This window comes from Mauremys reevesii, linkage group 1 (genome assembly GCF_016161935.1).
Source record: "Mauremys reevesii isolate NIE-2019 linkage group 1, ASM1616193v1, whole genome shotgun sequence".
In the NCBI taxonomy this organism is placed as follows: Eukaryota; Metazoa; Chordata; order Testudines; family Geoemydidae; genus Mauremys; species Mauremys reevesii.
Genome location: NC_052623.1, coordinates 121,783,457 through 121,797,715, shown reverse-complemented (window position 1 = coordinate 121,797,715; position 14,259 = coordinate 121,783,457). Strand labels below are relative to the sequence as shown.

The following is a 14,259-nucleotide window of genomic DNA, read 5'->3' as shown; positions in this document are numbered from 1 at the left end:
AAGGAAAGACATTTTAGATCTGTGCCAGCCATACTTCTATCATCATTGTAACAAATTCATTCAGTCATTGTTAAGTGTATGGTGCCAGCAACGTGCGAGGAGATTTTATTCTTCAATCTGAGGGTTTTCCACTGAACTGGGAGAGGGGAGTGCTGCAATCATTATAAAAAAGAAACATTTCTTTTTGACATATTAAGTGGATTATGCGAAGGCCAGACATACTGTAGAAGGGAAATGTCGTTAATACAGCTTTGACCATGAACCAGTGACCCTCCAGAAATTTTAGGGAAGTTAAAAAACATATGACTTTGACAAGGTGTTCTTTAAAAAATCTTCTTCTAAAAAGATTAAGGAATCCAGTCACTATTCTTTACATAAAATTCAACCTCTCTTGTTTAAAACCATAATCATTTAATGTCACATCTGCAACCTAGCAGTGGCAGACATAGTTAATCCAAGTCAGTTTGCTAATTCCAATTTCATTTGGCTTAAACACTGCGACTAAGTCACTCAATAGTATATACCGTATAGGCATTAAGGCTGGTGTCTAGTAAAGTCTCTTGAGTAGATAAACTAAGCACAGATTAGCCAGGTCTAAGTGTATGTCTTCTTTTTTAAAAAAATCCTGACATTTTAGTTATGCAGATTTATATCAGAGCCATGAAAAATGGGTGAAAATTGGTATTATGAAAGATATACGACTGCACCATTCCCAAGGTGAGAGTCTTACACATTAATTAGCTGCACATATTACCTTGATAACAATTACTGCTCTTCTGAGGTGATATGGCCATTCAGTGACATGTACTCAATGAGCAATGGGAGGCACAGGTAATATCCTTTGTGCTGACTGAACTTTTTCATGATTTAGATATAGACACGTGTGCATACGTACACTGAGGGCTTGATCCTGCACAGTGCAGGTGAAGCCTGCTGCATGTGGGAGTGAAAGGTAAAAAGTGATGAGCTGTACCGGGAGAGCAGGGAATCTGATTCTGCATTAATGAGATTACTACTTTCCAGGCTGCCAAGTTACTCCCAGTAGCAGAAGTAAAGCTCAGACAAGGAGCGCATAACTGAGCACCAGTGTTGCGTGCTGAGGGATACCGCCCAGATCCTCCAAGATACTAGGCACGTAACTTCCATTGAAATACATGGGAGTTAGGTGCCTAAATACCTTGGAGGATCTGGGCCTACACTGAATATCATGTCTCCTCACATGCCCAACATCTGCCTACACCCCTTCCCGTTAAACCCTGTGAGATTTAGAATAAGGAAAGGGCTGTGGAAGGGGCCTGGGATTTGCCGCCCCACAGTATAGGTGCCTATGCTCAGTGGTCAGCCATACTTGAAACTATACATCTCTTCCACTCACCCTTGCACTCCTTGCTGCACATCTTACAGGATCAAGGCCTAAGTGTGTCTGAATATCTCACTGACTAGGTGTTTGTGAACATCTCAGAGTATCTCACAGCATTTTTAATGCAAAAAACCTCACTGTATTGCCTTTGTGTCCAACTGTGGCACACATTTTATTTGATAATATTCCAGTTGATTTCCCATGCCTGCATGTACTCGTCAGCTGGTAGACTAGCTGTTTGTCACATTCAGAAGTTTCTGTTTTATACCAAACCTCTCCCTCCAGGCATAATCTTGCTTTTGAGCTGGATTTGAACAAGTTGACATCTTCACCTCTGAAAGATTGAGATGGAATCTCTAATGCAAGACAAGGGAACCTTTATCATTCTCGGACTTGAAACAATGAGTTAAAACAAACAAGATGTGCCTTTGCAAGTGGCAAGCAAAATTAGGACAGTCTCTAAGGGTCTGATCCTGCAACGTGCTGAGAACCCTCAGCTCACACTGAAATTAATGGGACTACTTATGCACGTAAAGTGATGCTTATACTTAAGAGCTTTGCTGGATCAGGTCCTGAGGCCGCACAGCACTTTTCAGGATCAGGCCCTAAAGGAATGAAATGAAGTGTCTTTGGTTATCATGCCTTACGCATCTGTAGTTATTTAAAGAGCAGCAATCATGACAAAAAGCAACCTGTACAGAAGAAACACATGCCTGTGGTTGAACTGCATGCTCTAACCTCATCAGAATGACCACCTGTAAGGAGCATTGTGGACAGGCGGCCAAATTCTCTGTTGGTCTAAATGGGCATAGCTCTATTGACTTCAGTGGAGTTTCTTCTGTTTACATGAGTTCAATGTAAGTGATTCTAGCACAAAAACTACAATTAATGTACCATTTTCATGGGACTTGATGGGTATTTTACCTGGAATGATTCAGCATAAAAACAGCTTACAAGAAAGGGCACAAATCTACAAGAGATCCGTAGTAGTCAGGAAATATGTTACAATAACAGGACATTAACTCTTCCTGAATTTCTGTGAAATCGCTGTACATATTGCAGCCAAACTAGTTCCAAACGAGCTCATGATTAATAAAAACTATCCCCAGTCACAGCACAAGAAATGTGATTCAAAGTTCCTTACTTGAAACTCCAATGCCAAGTTAAAATCTGTGTAAGGCAAGCAATATAAGTTGCTTCTAAGTTTAACTGGCATAAAATAGTGATAAGAATTCCCAAACACCAAAAAACAAAACAAAACAAAACAAAAAAACAACCCCCACCCCAATATCTGAAGACAAATGATAAAGCAACCACCAAAGAAAGCAGAAGCAAATTTAACAGGCATCCCACTTGTGTGGTTTGACAGAAATTCCCACACTGCTATCCTAACAGAACCAAATTACGCACTTATTAAGAAAATTTAAATCACTTCCTCATCTAGAAAATCATTGAGACTTTCACAACCAGACATCAGGCAGGTAATAATCAGCTAGGCACTGACCAAGTTACATTCCAGCAACTGTAACTGAACAATTGATATTTCTTCTGCAACATGCAACAACAAAGTGAAATCTGATGACATGACATTGAGTATGCCTGTACTGCAGCAGGAGGTATAATTTCCAGCTCAGATAGATGTACATGCACTAGTTTAATGGAGCTCGTACACCAAAAATAGCAGTGTAGCCATGGCAGTGCGCGGTAGCTGCCCAAGTATTTACCTGGGGTCTCAGATGAGATTGCTGCCTCCCATTCTGCAGCTACACTGCTACGTTTTGGTTTAGCTTGATCAAAGCTAGTTCATGCACATCTACCCAAACTGGACATTACACCTGCAGTGGCAGTATAGTCATACCCACTGTCTTACCGCAAATCTTTTAATGTGGTAACAAATTAAATTCAGTGGCGGATTAGCCACTGGGTCTACAGGGCCTGTGTCCAGGGGCCCTGGCCAACTGGGGACCCCGGAGCTTGGGCAGGGAAAGCCCCCACGCCCCAACCCTGCTTCCGGGAGCAGCACCAGGCAGGCAGGCGGGGTGGTGGCGGGGGAAGCATCAGCCAGGGAACCCCCTGTGACCCCAGACCCCACTCCCTAGCGGCAGTGCCAGGCAGGCAGGGCGTGTGGCGAAGGGAGCCCCCAGTGCCCCCCAATCCTAGCAGAAGCCGGCTAGCCACAGGGGAAGCCCCCACCATCTCCTGACCCCAGTCCCAGGACTGGAGGAGGTCTCGCTACCTGCTGCGGCCTCAGGGCTGGGGGAGCTCTCACTCTCCGCTGTGCCCAGAGTGTCTCTGGTCTTGGGGCCACAAGGGGGAGGAGTGGAATCGGAGGGGAGGGAGGAAAAGGTAACAAAGGGGTGGGGTCACATACGGAGGGGGCGGAATGGGGGCGGGACCACAGGTGGAAGGGGTGGGGAAGGCCCCACCACTTGTTCTGGCCCAGGGACCCAGGAAACCTTAATCCGCCTCTGGCTAAATTATTTGATATGTGGTTTCTAATGCAACTCATCAGACATTGAAATGCCAGTATATAAGGCAACTACATAAGTGGCTATTTTTCTTTGTTGATATGTAACTTTTACTGGCAGATATTTTTGCACCAGCATCACATTAATATTGAGATAAAGCTGACTAGACGGTAGCAGTGAAGATGGACATTCATTGACTCTTACTTGAGCGATGCAACTGTAGTTAATGTAGCTACTTGCATGAGTAAGGGCTAGAGGGCTGGGTGCAAAATAACCAATACAATTACATTTCAGATGAAAACAATCAAATACATTAGTTATGAACTGGCCAGGACCTCAGCTGATCCAAATTAAATTGCAATTACTTTAGGATTAATTCCCTTGGCATAAAAAACACAGCCTGTCAAAAGGAGCTGAAAACACCCCATAAATCAAGAAACATTAAAGCCTAGTGGAGGATTATGCATGACGAGTGAGAGGATTATGATAGGAAGCAGTGCTTAGTCTGGTGAGCAGCAAACCCAGCTTTCCAAGATAAAGAGAATTTCATGTAATGGCATGATACAGCCTAGAAGAAACTGCAAGCAAGCTACTTTAAGATAGAAAAGATATCAAAACCAGAGCCAGTAAGGTGAAGCTAGGGTGACCACACAGCAAATGTGAAAAATCAGGACAGATGGTGGAGGGTAATAGGAGCCTATATAAGAAAAAGACCCAAAAATCAGGACTGTCCCTATAAAATAGGGACATCTGGTCACCCTAGGTGAAGCCTCACCACACAAAGCAAACAAATGTCTTAGATGTGTGTGTATGTGTGTGCATGTATATGAACATGTAATAAATGGACTTTCTTTGCTAACTGGGTTGCAGTTTGCAGTATTTTTGTGTTAACTTCTTGCCTCTAATAACAGTACACAATTTTCCAGAATCTCTTCTAGTGTCTTATTATCAATACACCCATTTTTCAGGCTGTTTCCTCGATAATGTCCATTATAGCTGATAAGGAGGCTGAACAGGAGGTAAAGTAATTTCAAAAGCAGAGAAAGAAAGAAATGAATGCAAGCTGTTGAAACTTATTGCACAAAAGTTAATGCTTTCTCGCTCCATATTTTTTCAGTCTACACAATTCATCCATACATCCCAATCAGGAAATAAGAGGGACATGGTGCGCTAACACTGAAAGTTCTATGGAGCAGCCAAACTGCCAGTCAGACTCTCATTGTCCCTAATTCAAGAAAGCACTTAAGTGCATGTTTAAGTTCTACTGAAGTCAATTACATTTAAGCACATGCTTAAAGTTAAACACACACTTAAGTGCATTCCTGACTAGGAGCCATTGTGTTTATTGCACTTGGTTCAATTAACTCATGAGATTTTGGTTTCTGAGTTTTTCTAAGCACAGGCATAGGGAATGTGTGTGTGTATTAAGACATCTGTGGTCAATTCTGTCTAGAGTATGACGATGTTTGGAGATTGCTATGGAACAATGCATTCTGGAGAGACATAGCTGCATATTATCCATACACACATATATGTCTACACTCTGAAAAATGTTGTTCAACATTGAAGAAATATTCACCTTTGTTTGGATGCTATGGTTGATTATTTCTGTAGCACAGTGTCCAGAATAACTGAATTGTCCATGGGAGATTATGCAGTTCATTTGAATGGCATACAGTCTTTTGCGTGAGCACTATTCCGTACCCAGTGAAGTCCTTGTTGAGTGTACTGAACTAAATGCTCCATACTGCTGTGTAGGGTGACAGGTCCCATCAATGCATCCAACTCATTAAAAAACTCTATGGAAAAAATATTAAGCATTAGAATAATGAAAGTGACATTTGCTATTTATCACCATGTGTCATAAATATAAAGGGAAGGGTAACCACCTTTCTGTATACAGTGCTATAAAATCCCTCCTGGCCAGAGGCACAAAATCCTTTTACCTGTAAAGGGTTAAGAAGCTCAGGTAAAATAGTTGGCACCTGACCAAAAGGACCAATAAGAGGACAAGATACTTTCAAATCTGGGGAGGGGGACAAGGCTTTGTTTTGTCTGTTCTTTGTCTGTCTGTTCTGTGTGCTTGCCGGAGACAGATCAAGAAGGCAAGCAATCCAACTCAATTAGAATTAGTAAGTAATAATAAGGGAATGTGTGTTAGCTTACTTTTATTTTGGCTTGTGATTTTTCCTTGTCTAGAGGGAGGTTTTGCCTAGAGGGGAGATCCTCTATGTTCCTGAGTCTTTTGTTATTCTGTAAAGTACTTACCATCCCGATTTTACAGAGGTAACTCTTTTACCTTTTCTTTAATTAAAATTCTCCTTTTAAGAACCGGATTGATTTTTCATCGTTTTAAGATCCAAGGGTTTGGGTCTGTGTTCACTTGTACCAGTTTGTGAGGATATTATTCTCAAGCCTGCCCAGGAAAGGGGGTGTAGGGACTTGGGGAGATATATAGGGAAGGTAGGGCTCCATGTGGCCCTCCCTAAATCTTTGTTTAAATCACTTGGTGGTGGCAGCATTACTTAATCCAAGGAATAGGGGAGTTTTTAACCTAAGCTGGCAGAAATAAGCTTAGGGGGTCTTCATGTGGGTCCCCATGTCTGTACCCTAAAGTTCAGAGTGGGGAGGGAACCCTGACACCATGTAATAGCTATTTTCTTTTACTAACTAAATCACACTGAACATTTTATTAAAATGGAAGTTTTGGGCAAATGAGTGTCCCTAAGCCCCCTATGGTCCATGATCTGAGTGTTCCCAACAATTTCATTTTAAAAATTAAAGAGCTAATTCCTTGGTTCTTTCTTTCATTGACTCCCATTGATCTTGTGTATAAAAGGATTACTTGCCAATGGTGTCCTTATAAAGATAAAGAGACTTTATCTCTTTGCAGTTCACATGCACAAATTATCCTGACTGAAACACGTTTCAAAATGAGTGAGACCAGCCAAATTTTGAGGTTTTTACTCAGGCAACTCCTACTTAAACCATGAGGGAACTTTGCCTGAAGGGGGACTAAGTAAAAACTGAGGACCCCTTGATCCTCTCTAACTCTGTATGTGGAGGAAAATCTGCACTTGCAGGCAAAGGGAGGGGTTCCTTTCCTCTGCCATGGTCCAACCTTCATGTCATGCAGGCCCCTTTGAACCTCCATCCCATGCAGCTACATGAAGTTGGAGGAGGTGAGCAAGAGAAGCTGCCTTGTCTCCTCCAGATTCTATCCCTAAAACTCATGAGGGACATAAGTGGAATGAATTCAGCCTGCAGCTATATTATTATCTTATACTATTGCCCCCTCTCCAGTGACGGTGGATTCTGGAGGAATTGATAGTTGGGGAGGTGCCTGGAGGCACTGCTCCTGCAAGAGCCATGCCGAGCAGGGCCCAGCTGGAGTTGGTAGGGCCAGATGTCATACATAGGCAAGGAGCATCCATGATGCTTAGCTAAGTCAGAGATAGGAGGTGAAGCTGTGCTACTCCCCCACTGACTTTAAACCCTGATTATATCCGTGTAAAGCTGATGTACTCAGAGTAGAACTTGGCCTTGTATGTTTGTCCTGGTGCCATGTAAATACACCAATGAGCTAATTGTCCATGTCAGAGCTAAAGTAGAGTAGTGGGACTTAAACCTCAGATATTTACACAGGGTCCGAATACTCAGAGGGGAGGTGTCCTATGTGCCCACAGGCATGAGGAGCTTAGGGATAATGGAAGGATGACAAATAGAAATGAGGATATGGAGGTAGATATTACCACATCCGAGGCAGAAGCCAAACTCGAACAGCTTAATGGGACAAAATTGGAGGGCCCAGATAATCTTCATCCAAGAATATTAAAGGAACTGGCACATGAAATTGCAAGCCCATTAGCAAGAATTTTTAATGAATCGGTAAACTCAGGGGTTGTACTGTATGACTGGAGAATTGCTAACATAGTTCCTATTTTTAAGAAAGGGAAAAAAAGTGATCCAAGTAACTATAGGCCTGTTAGTTTGACATCTGTAGTATGTAAGGTCTTGGAAAAAATTTTGAAGGAGAAAGTAGTTAAGGACATTGAGGTCAATGGTAATTGGGACAAAATACAACATGGTTTCACAAAAGATAGATCGTGCCAAACCAACCTGATCTCCTTCTTTAAAAAGGTAATAGATTTTTTAGACAAAGGAAATGCAGTGGATCTAATTTACCTCGATTTCAGTAAGGCATTTGACACGGTTCCACATGGGGAATTATTAGTTAAATTGGAAAAGATGGGGATCAATATGAAAATTGAAAAGTGGATAAGGAACTGGTTAAAGGGGAGACTACAACGGGTCATACTGAAAGGTGAACTATCAGGCTAGAAGGAGGTTACTAGTGGAGTTCCTCAGGGATCAGTTTTGGGACCAATCTTATTTAACCTTTTTATTACTGACCTTGGCACAAAAAGCGGGAATGTGCTAATAAAGTTTGCGGATGACACAAAGCTGGGAGGTATTGCTAACACAGAGAAGGACCGGGATATCATACAGGAAGATCTGGATGACCTTGTAAACTGGAGTAATAGTAATAGGATGAAATTTAATAGTGAAAAGTGCAAGGTCATGCATTTAGGGATTAATAACAAGAATTTTAGTTATAAATTGGGGACGCATCAGTTGGAAGTAACAGAGGAGGAGAAGGACCTCAGAGTATTGGTTGATCACAGGATGACTATGAGCTGCCAATGTGATATGGCTGTTAAAAAAGCTAATGCAGTTTTAGGATGCATCAGGCAAGGTATTTCCAGCAAAGATAAGGAGGTGTTAGTACCGTTATATAAGGCACTGGTGAGACCTCATCTGGAATACTGTGTGCAGTTCTGGTCTCCCATGTTTAAAAAGGATGAATTCAAACTGGAACAGGTTCAGAGATGGGCTACTAGGATGATCCAAGGAATGGAAAACCTGTCTTATGAAAGGAGACTCAAAGAGCTTGGCTTGTTTAGCCTAACCAGAAGAAGGTTGAGGGGAGATATGATTGCTCTTTATAAATATATCAGAAGGATTGATATTAGGGAGGGAGAGGAATTATTTAAGCTTAGTATCAATGTGGACACAAGAACAAATGGATATAAATTGGACACTAGGAACTTTAGACTTGAAATTAGACGAAGGTTTCTAACCATTAGAGGAGTGAAGTTCTGGAACAGCCTTCCAAGGGGAGTAGTGGGGGCAAAAGACATATCTGGCTTCAAGACTAAGCTTGATAACTTTATGGAGGGAATGGTATGATGGGATAGCCTAATTTTGGCAATTAATTTGGCAATTGATCTTTGATTATCAGTAGGTAAGTATGCCCAGTGGTCTGTGATGGGATGTTTGATGGGTTGGGATCTGAGTTACTACAGAGAATTCTTTCCTGGGTGCTGGCTGCTGAGTCTTGCCCACATGCTCAGGGTTTAACTGATCGCCATATTTGGGGTCGGGAAGGAATTTTCCTCCAGGGCAGATTGGCAGAGGTCCTGGAGGTTTTTCGCCTTCCTCTGCAGCATGGGGCACGGGTCACTTGCTGGAGGATTCTCTGCTGCTTGAGGTCTTCAAACCGCAATTTGGGGACTTCAATAACTCAGACATAGGTTAGGGGTTTGTTACAGGAGTGGATGGGTGAGATTCTGTGGCCTGCATTGTGCAGGAGGTCAGACTAGATGATCATAATGGTTCCTTCTGACCTTAAAGTCTATGAGTCTATGAGTCTATGTAAGTCCTACAATGAGTCCTATAGCTGTACGTTAATGCTTTAGTCAATACATGCAAAAATATGAGGTCATGTAGGAGTCATCACAAAAGGGAATGTCATCAGTGCACTTGATTAGTTTTCTCTTGTAAAAGAAGAACAAAAGACCAGAGATCCATTTCTGTAGCTCTGCCACAAGATAGTGCAATACTGTCCAGGAGAAGGAGAATTAAATGAACTCAAAAGATCAATTTAATTCCTGTTTGACTGCCAGATGTCTGTGAGTCTGTTCCTGGAAAACGGTGAGAGTTGGGCAGTCAAATAAAGGAGAAATTAGGGATATTTTCCCTCTTCTGAGTGGGAATGCTGACAAAACTGTTTTTGTTACCTTTTGGGACAGTCCATGAATAGGCTAAAAGAATACACCTCTGTAATCCAGAAGGTAAAATCTTCCAGTAGGACCACTGTCAAAGTAGGTCAATATATTGTTTTACTGGCATTTTTTAAAGGACATGTGTTAGATTACGCACCTCTATTTTCCTTGGCTAGATTGTCAGCCATCTCCCAGTAGTCATAGCTGTGCAGGATGCTGTTGGTAATACTGACGTGATTGGCTGCCATCTGATGAATACGCTGTGGAATGCTGATAGTGGAAGAGGGGGAAGGGGCACTGGTGCTCCCCTGGGATCCTACAGAGCTGACAGGAGAAGGGCTAGGAGATATGGGGGATGGAGTTCCTGTGCTCCTGAAACAGAATTTTGATATATATAGGGTGACATGAACAAACATGAAAATAGCAGAACATAGCAAATGCCATCTCTCACTGCTATTCAGACATAGTTTCTGTGTGATGAGTGAACTTACTTTCCACTGGCACCCCACGGAGATGGAGCCTGGGCAGCTTTTGATGAATTCTGTAGAACGAACAAAAAAACCCATTTAAAACCTATAATTTAAACAGGACTGTGAAATGAATGTCAACAAAGAGACTGTAAGGATGGGGTGCAAAAAGTAGAGATGATACATATGAAAAGTGTATTCAAGTCTCATGATGCCATAAATCAATTGGGCCAAATTTAGAGATGGTACAGACGGTGATGTCAGGGAGAGTCCCTTACATTCAGTGTGAGGAGATAAGTCTTCCCTGAACTAGAGCCTGATTAAACCATATGCGGGGATGACTCATTCCTGTGTTAGGCTCCAGCCAACCCATAAACCAGGAGCTGGTCTTGTGACTCTCAGAGGGGGTATACAAACCTCACCGGAGAAACAATAGCTCAGTCTGCTCAGTGTTGCTTCATGGCTTGGAACTCTCGTTTGCCTGAGAGGTGGTGACAGCCACCACAGGCCTCAGCCTGCTCCAGTCCTAGTTTAATCCCAGTCTTGTCCCTAGTCCTGCTCCAGCGCTTCTTTTACCTTATTCCAACACTGCTCTTGACTCCTGATTCTGGCTCTGACTCTTGGCTCCAACCCCTAGACCTGACTGTCCTTGCCTGGTTTCAGACATTCATTTAGACTCAGTTAGACTCTCTCAAAGCTACTTATGTCCATCCTGCTGATGTGTAAAGGAGTCTAAGAGCAGGTAATTTACACATGGAGGAGGTGGGAGACACTTACAATGTAAGTTAAAATAGCCTCTGCCCTACTTAGTTTAGGCTCTGTTAGACACCAGTATGATGAGGGAAGTAGCTCTCAGAAAGTGTAATGGAGTCTAACTTACAGCATTTTCTCCATCACCACTGATTGTCCTGTGGGCTTTGTTCTGCTTTCATGACCCAAACTGAATCTCCTATTTTCTCAAAAATCTTTAACTCCCAAATGTCTGTGACTTCTTAAAATTCTCTGCTTTATTAATTTTTTGAAAATGGAAATAAAAAGTTTAAAAGAAGATTTAAATAATTTTTCTTTTCTAAAAGAAAAAGATATCAAATTTACGCTGAAAATGTCTGTGACAAAATCTGATCTATTTTCCTATTTGACAATATATCTGAGAGTTTTTTAATGCAGTCAGCATGTCATGTTAGATAATTTTGAAAGCTTTTAGGTACAAATATATGAAACAAGTCTAGAATTGGCTTTTTTTCCACTGAAAAGATGACAAATGAGCAATTTTTCATTTTTTACTTTACATTCTAATGAGAATCTACAGAATTATTATATCAGCAGAAGCTCTGCAAAAAACCCCAAGCTTGTCTTGTATGATGCTTATGTTACTATAATAAAGAATAAATATCACCTTTGTTTTCTGTAGAAAGGTTTCTTTCTTTTGTTAAGAGACATTTCACATGGCTGTGAGACTGAATTTCCCATTTTTACTACAAGCGTTATTTGACTTGGTAGAAGTACAGTGTTACAATATTTATAGATTTCTTACCAATAAACTAAAGATTATTATTAGACAAACATACGTTTAATTAAATATTGCTCAGCATTTAAATCCAGTTTTGGTGACATCTATTTCAATTTCATAGTAAAAGTTTTGTCACCTTTCCTGCCTATTTTCATGAGTTTATAATTTGGTCATGAAAATTTGTGCCTCTACTTAAAGTTCATCATTAACAAAATATTTGTGCTGGGGATTTTTTTCTATTTTATGTATAGGATGGGAGAACCCCTGCTCCCTCCTCCCCAAAGAAAAAAAAACACTAAAATACCCCAAACCAAAGAGTAGGGTATCCAAAGAGAATCAGGACTGCAGAGCATTTGTATCCTCACTGCTCTCTGATTTTATATCTCAGGATATAAAAACAAATTGAAGGGTAGAAGCAGCCACCAATTTTTATTTTTTTTTCAGATAGGAATACAAAGATTATGTTTGTAGGCCAAATATTTGACCTACTCTGTTATAGATCCATCTGGAATGTTTTGATTTCCAGATGTTTTCCAATCAAATATTGCCACTGTAGGGAACATTTTAAAAATCTAATGACTTCCTGTCATACTAAAAATAAAGTAGTGCACTGCATTACGAGAGAGTGGAGAATTGAAGGGAATATCTGGGGAAAACAAGATAGGAAGTGGAGGCAAGCCCAGGTGTGCCAAGTTGGTGGCAGGTATCTATTCTGACCACAGATATACTTGCATGCAACTCCCACTGAAGCCAATGTGGACTCCAGCCCAATACCTTAGGGAAGAATTTATCCCTTTGCCTTTTCTTACATGCTGATGTCCATAAATAGGAACCCTACAAGTTATTCCAAATATGGAGCTAGGTCAAAGTCCTCAACTCATATGAAATCTACCTTGAGGTGCATCCTGAAGTGGATTCTGATTGTGAATACTGTAAAACCTATTAATTGCAGAGCACCATGAATCACACTGGACAATCAAGAAAAAAGGAGAATGGGCAGGATGTGTCAGTTTCATGGCATGGTAAGTTGCTCTTCCTTCAGTTTTGTATACTGAATACATGTGCTTTTGTGAATACAGAACAACAGACTGGAAATTAACGGCTTTCACTGAAGCCTATGACAAAACTCCAGTGGGAGTAGGATTGGGTCCAACAGGGCTATTCTTTTAAAAAAGATGCAGTATTTCATATCATTCTTAGCAATTTGAAAACGTAATATAGTATGAAAGTACCTTGAAATAATCAATAAGTGCTTTTGAATACTTTACAGCATGGTCTCTTTTGAGTCGGAACATTCTCCAGTATAGAAGTGCCAAACAGCGATAACTAGAACAAACAGAAAGAAGGCAAAATGTAAAATGTGTTACAGCACCTTTAAAGCATAAAGGTGCCCTTTGTGGCCCCTGATCTTGGGGACATATGACCCAGGAATAGACTAGTCAATGGAGTAAATAAGAGCTGTCTCAGGCCTATTCATGTTAGATGACTATGACCCCAAGTGGACTCTTCAAGCAGCTGGAAACTGCCAGGGAACAAGGATGCCCCTAACATGACCACATTTCCCTAGTCACATGCCTTTCCTGGGGACCAGAAGGGAGGTAATGTAGAAGCTGCTAAGAAGACTCTATTCTGCGTGAGGAGTCCTGTACAAAGAGCACGCTAATCAGTGATAACTAGAACAAAAGGGAAGCACCATGGAGGATCTGGCCCATTGTCTCCATGGTTTCTGCAGAGCACCATGCACCTTTATAATACCATATAAACAAATAAGCAATAATAGTAATTAACAATAATTATACATAGAAATGTAGGGCTGGAAGGCACCTTAAGAGGTCCTCCAGTCCAGCCCCCTGCACTGAAGCAGGACCAAGTGTACCTAGACCATCCTTGTCAGGTGTTTGTCTAACCCAGTCTTAAAAACCTCCAATAATGGGAATTCCACAACCTTCCATTTGCAGGGATTCCACATAACACACATAACAATAACTGATAAATAAATTATACATACAAAATGCTTGATCTTCTCCATCAGGTTTTTTGTATTCACAAGATGGGGGATTGCTCAACAGTATGTAACACAAAAATCAGTAACACTTGTTTTCATTTGATAACAGAGGCCAAGATTTTCAAAGGTTATTGGTGTTTTGGATGTCCATTTTGAGATACCTGAGAGCAGGGGTAGGCAACCTATGGCACATGTGCTGAAGGCAGCCCGTGAGCTGATTTTCAGTGGCACTCACACTGCCCAGATCCTGGCCACCAGTCCGGGGGGCTTTGCATTTTAATTTAATTTTAAATGAAGCTTCTTAAACATTTTTAAACCCTTATTTACTTTACATACAACAATAGTTTAGTTATATATTATAGACTTATAGAAAGAGACCTTCTA

General features: G+C 41.2%; 1 protein-coding gene across 9 annotated transcripts in view; it reads right to left on the bottom strand.

Annotated features, from left to right (window-relative positions):
• Positions 1-464: 464 nt before the first annotated feature.
• AFF3 (AF4/FMR2 family member 3) overlaps positions 465-14,259 on the bottom strand; it is a 561,464-nt gene continuing 547,669 nt past the window's right edge. For 7 of the 9 annotated variants that reach the window (XM_039533253.1, XM_039533235.1, XM_039533245.1 and 4 more), the window contains 4 exons: positions 13,103-13,196; positions 10,385-10,434; positions 10,051-10,265; positions 4,992-5,627 (listed from right to left, as the gene is read on the bottom strand). In XM_039533253.1, the coding sequence (XP_039389187.1) occupies positions 5,488-5,627; positions 10,051-10,265; positions 10,385-10,434; positions 13,103-13,196 (499 nt within the window). In that variant the 3' untranslated portion in view covers positions 4,992-5,487. Of the gene's footprint in view, positions 1,717-1,742; positions 1,966-4,991; positions 5,628-10,050; positions 10,266-10,384; positions 10,435-13,102; positions 13,197-14,259 lie in introns of those variants that run through there. The other 2 variants (XR_005597307.1, XR_005597308.1) reach the window with 2 other exon arrangements.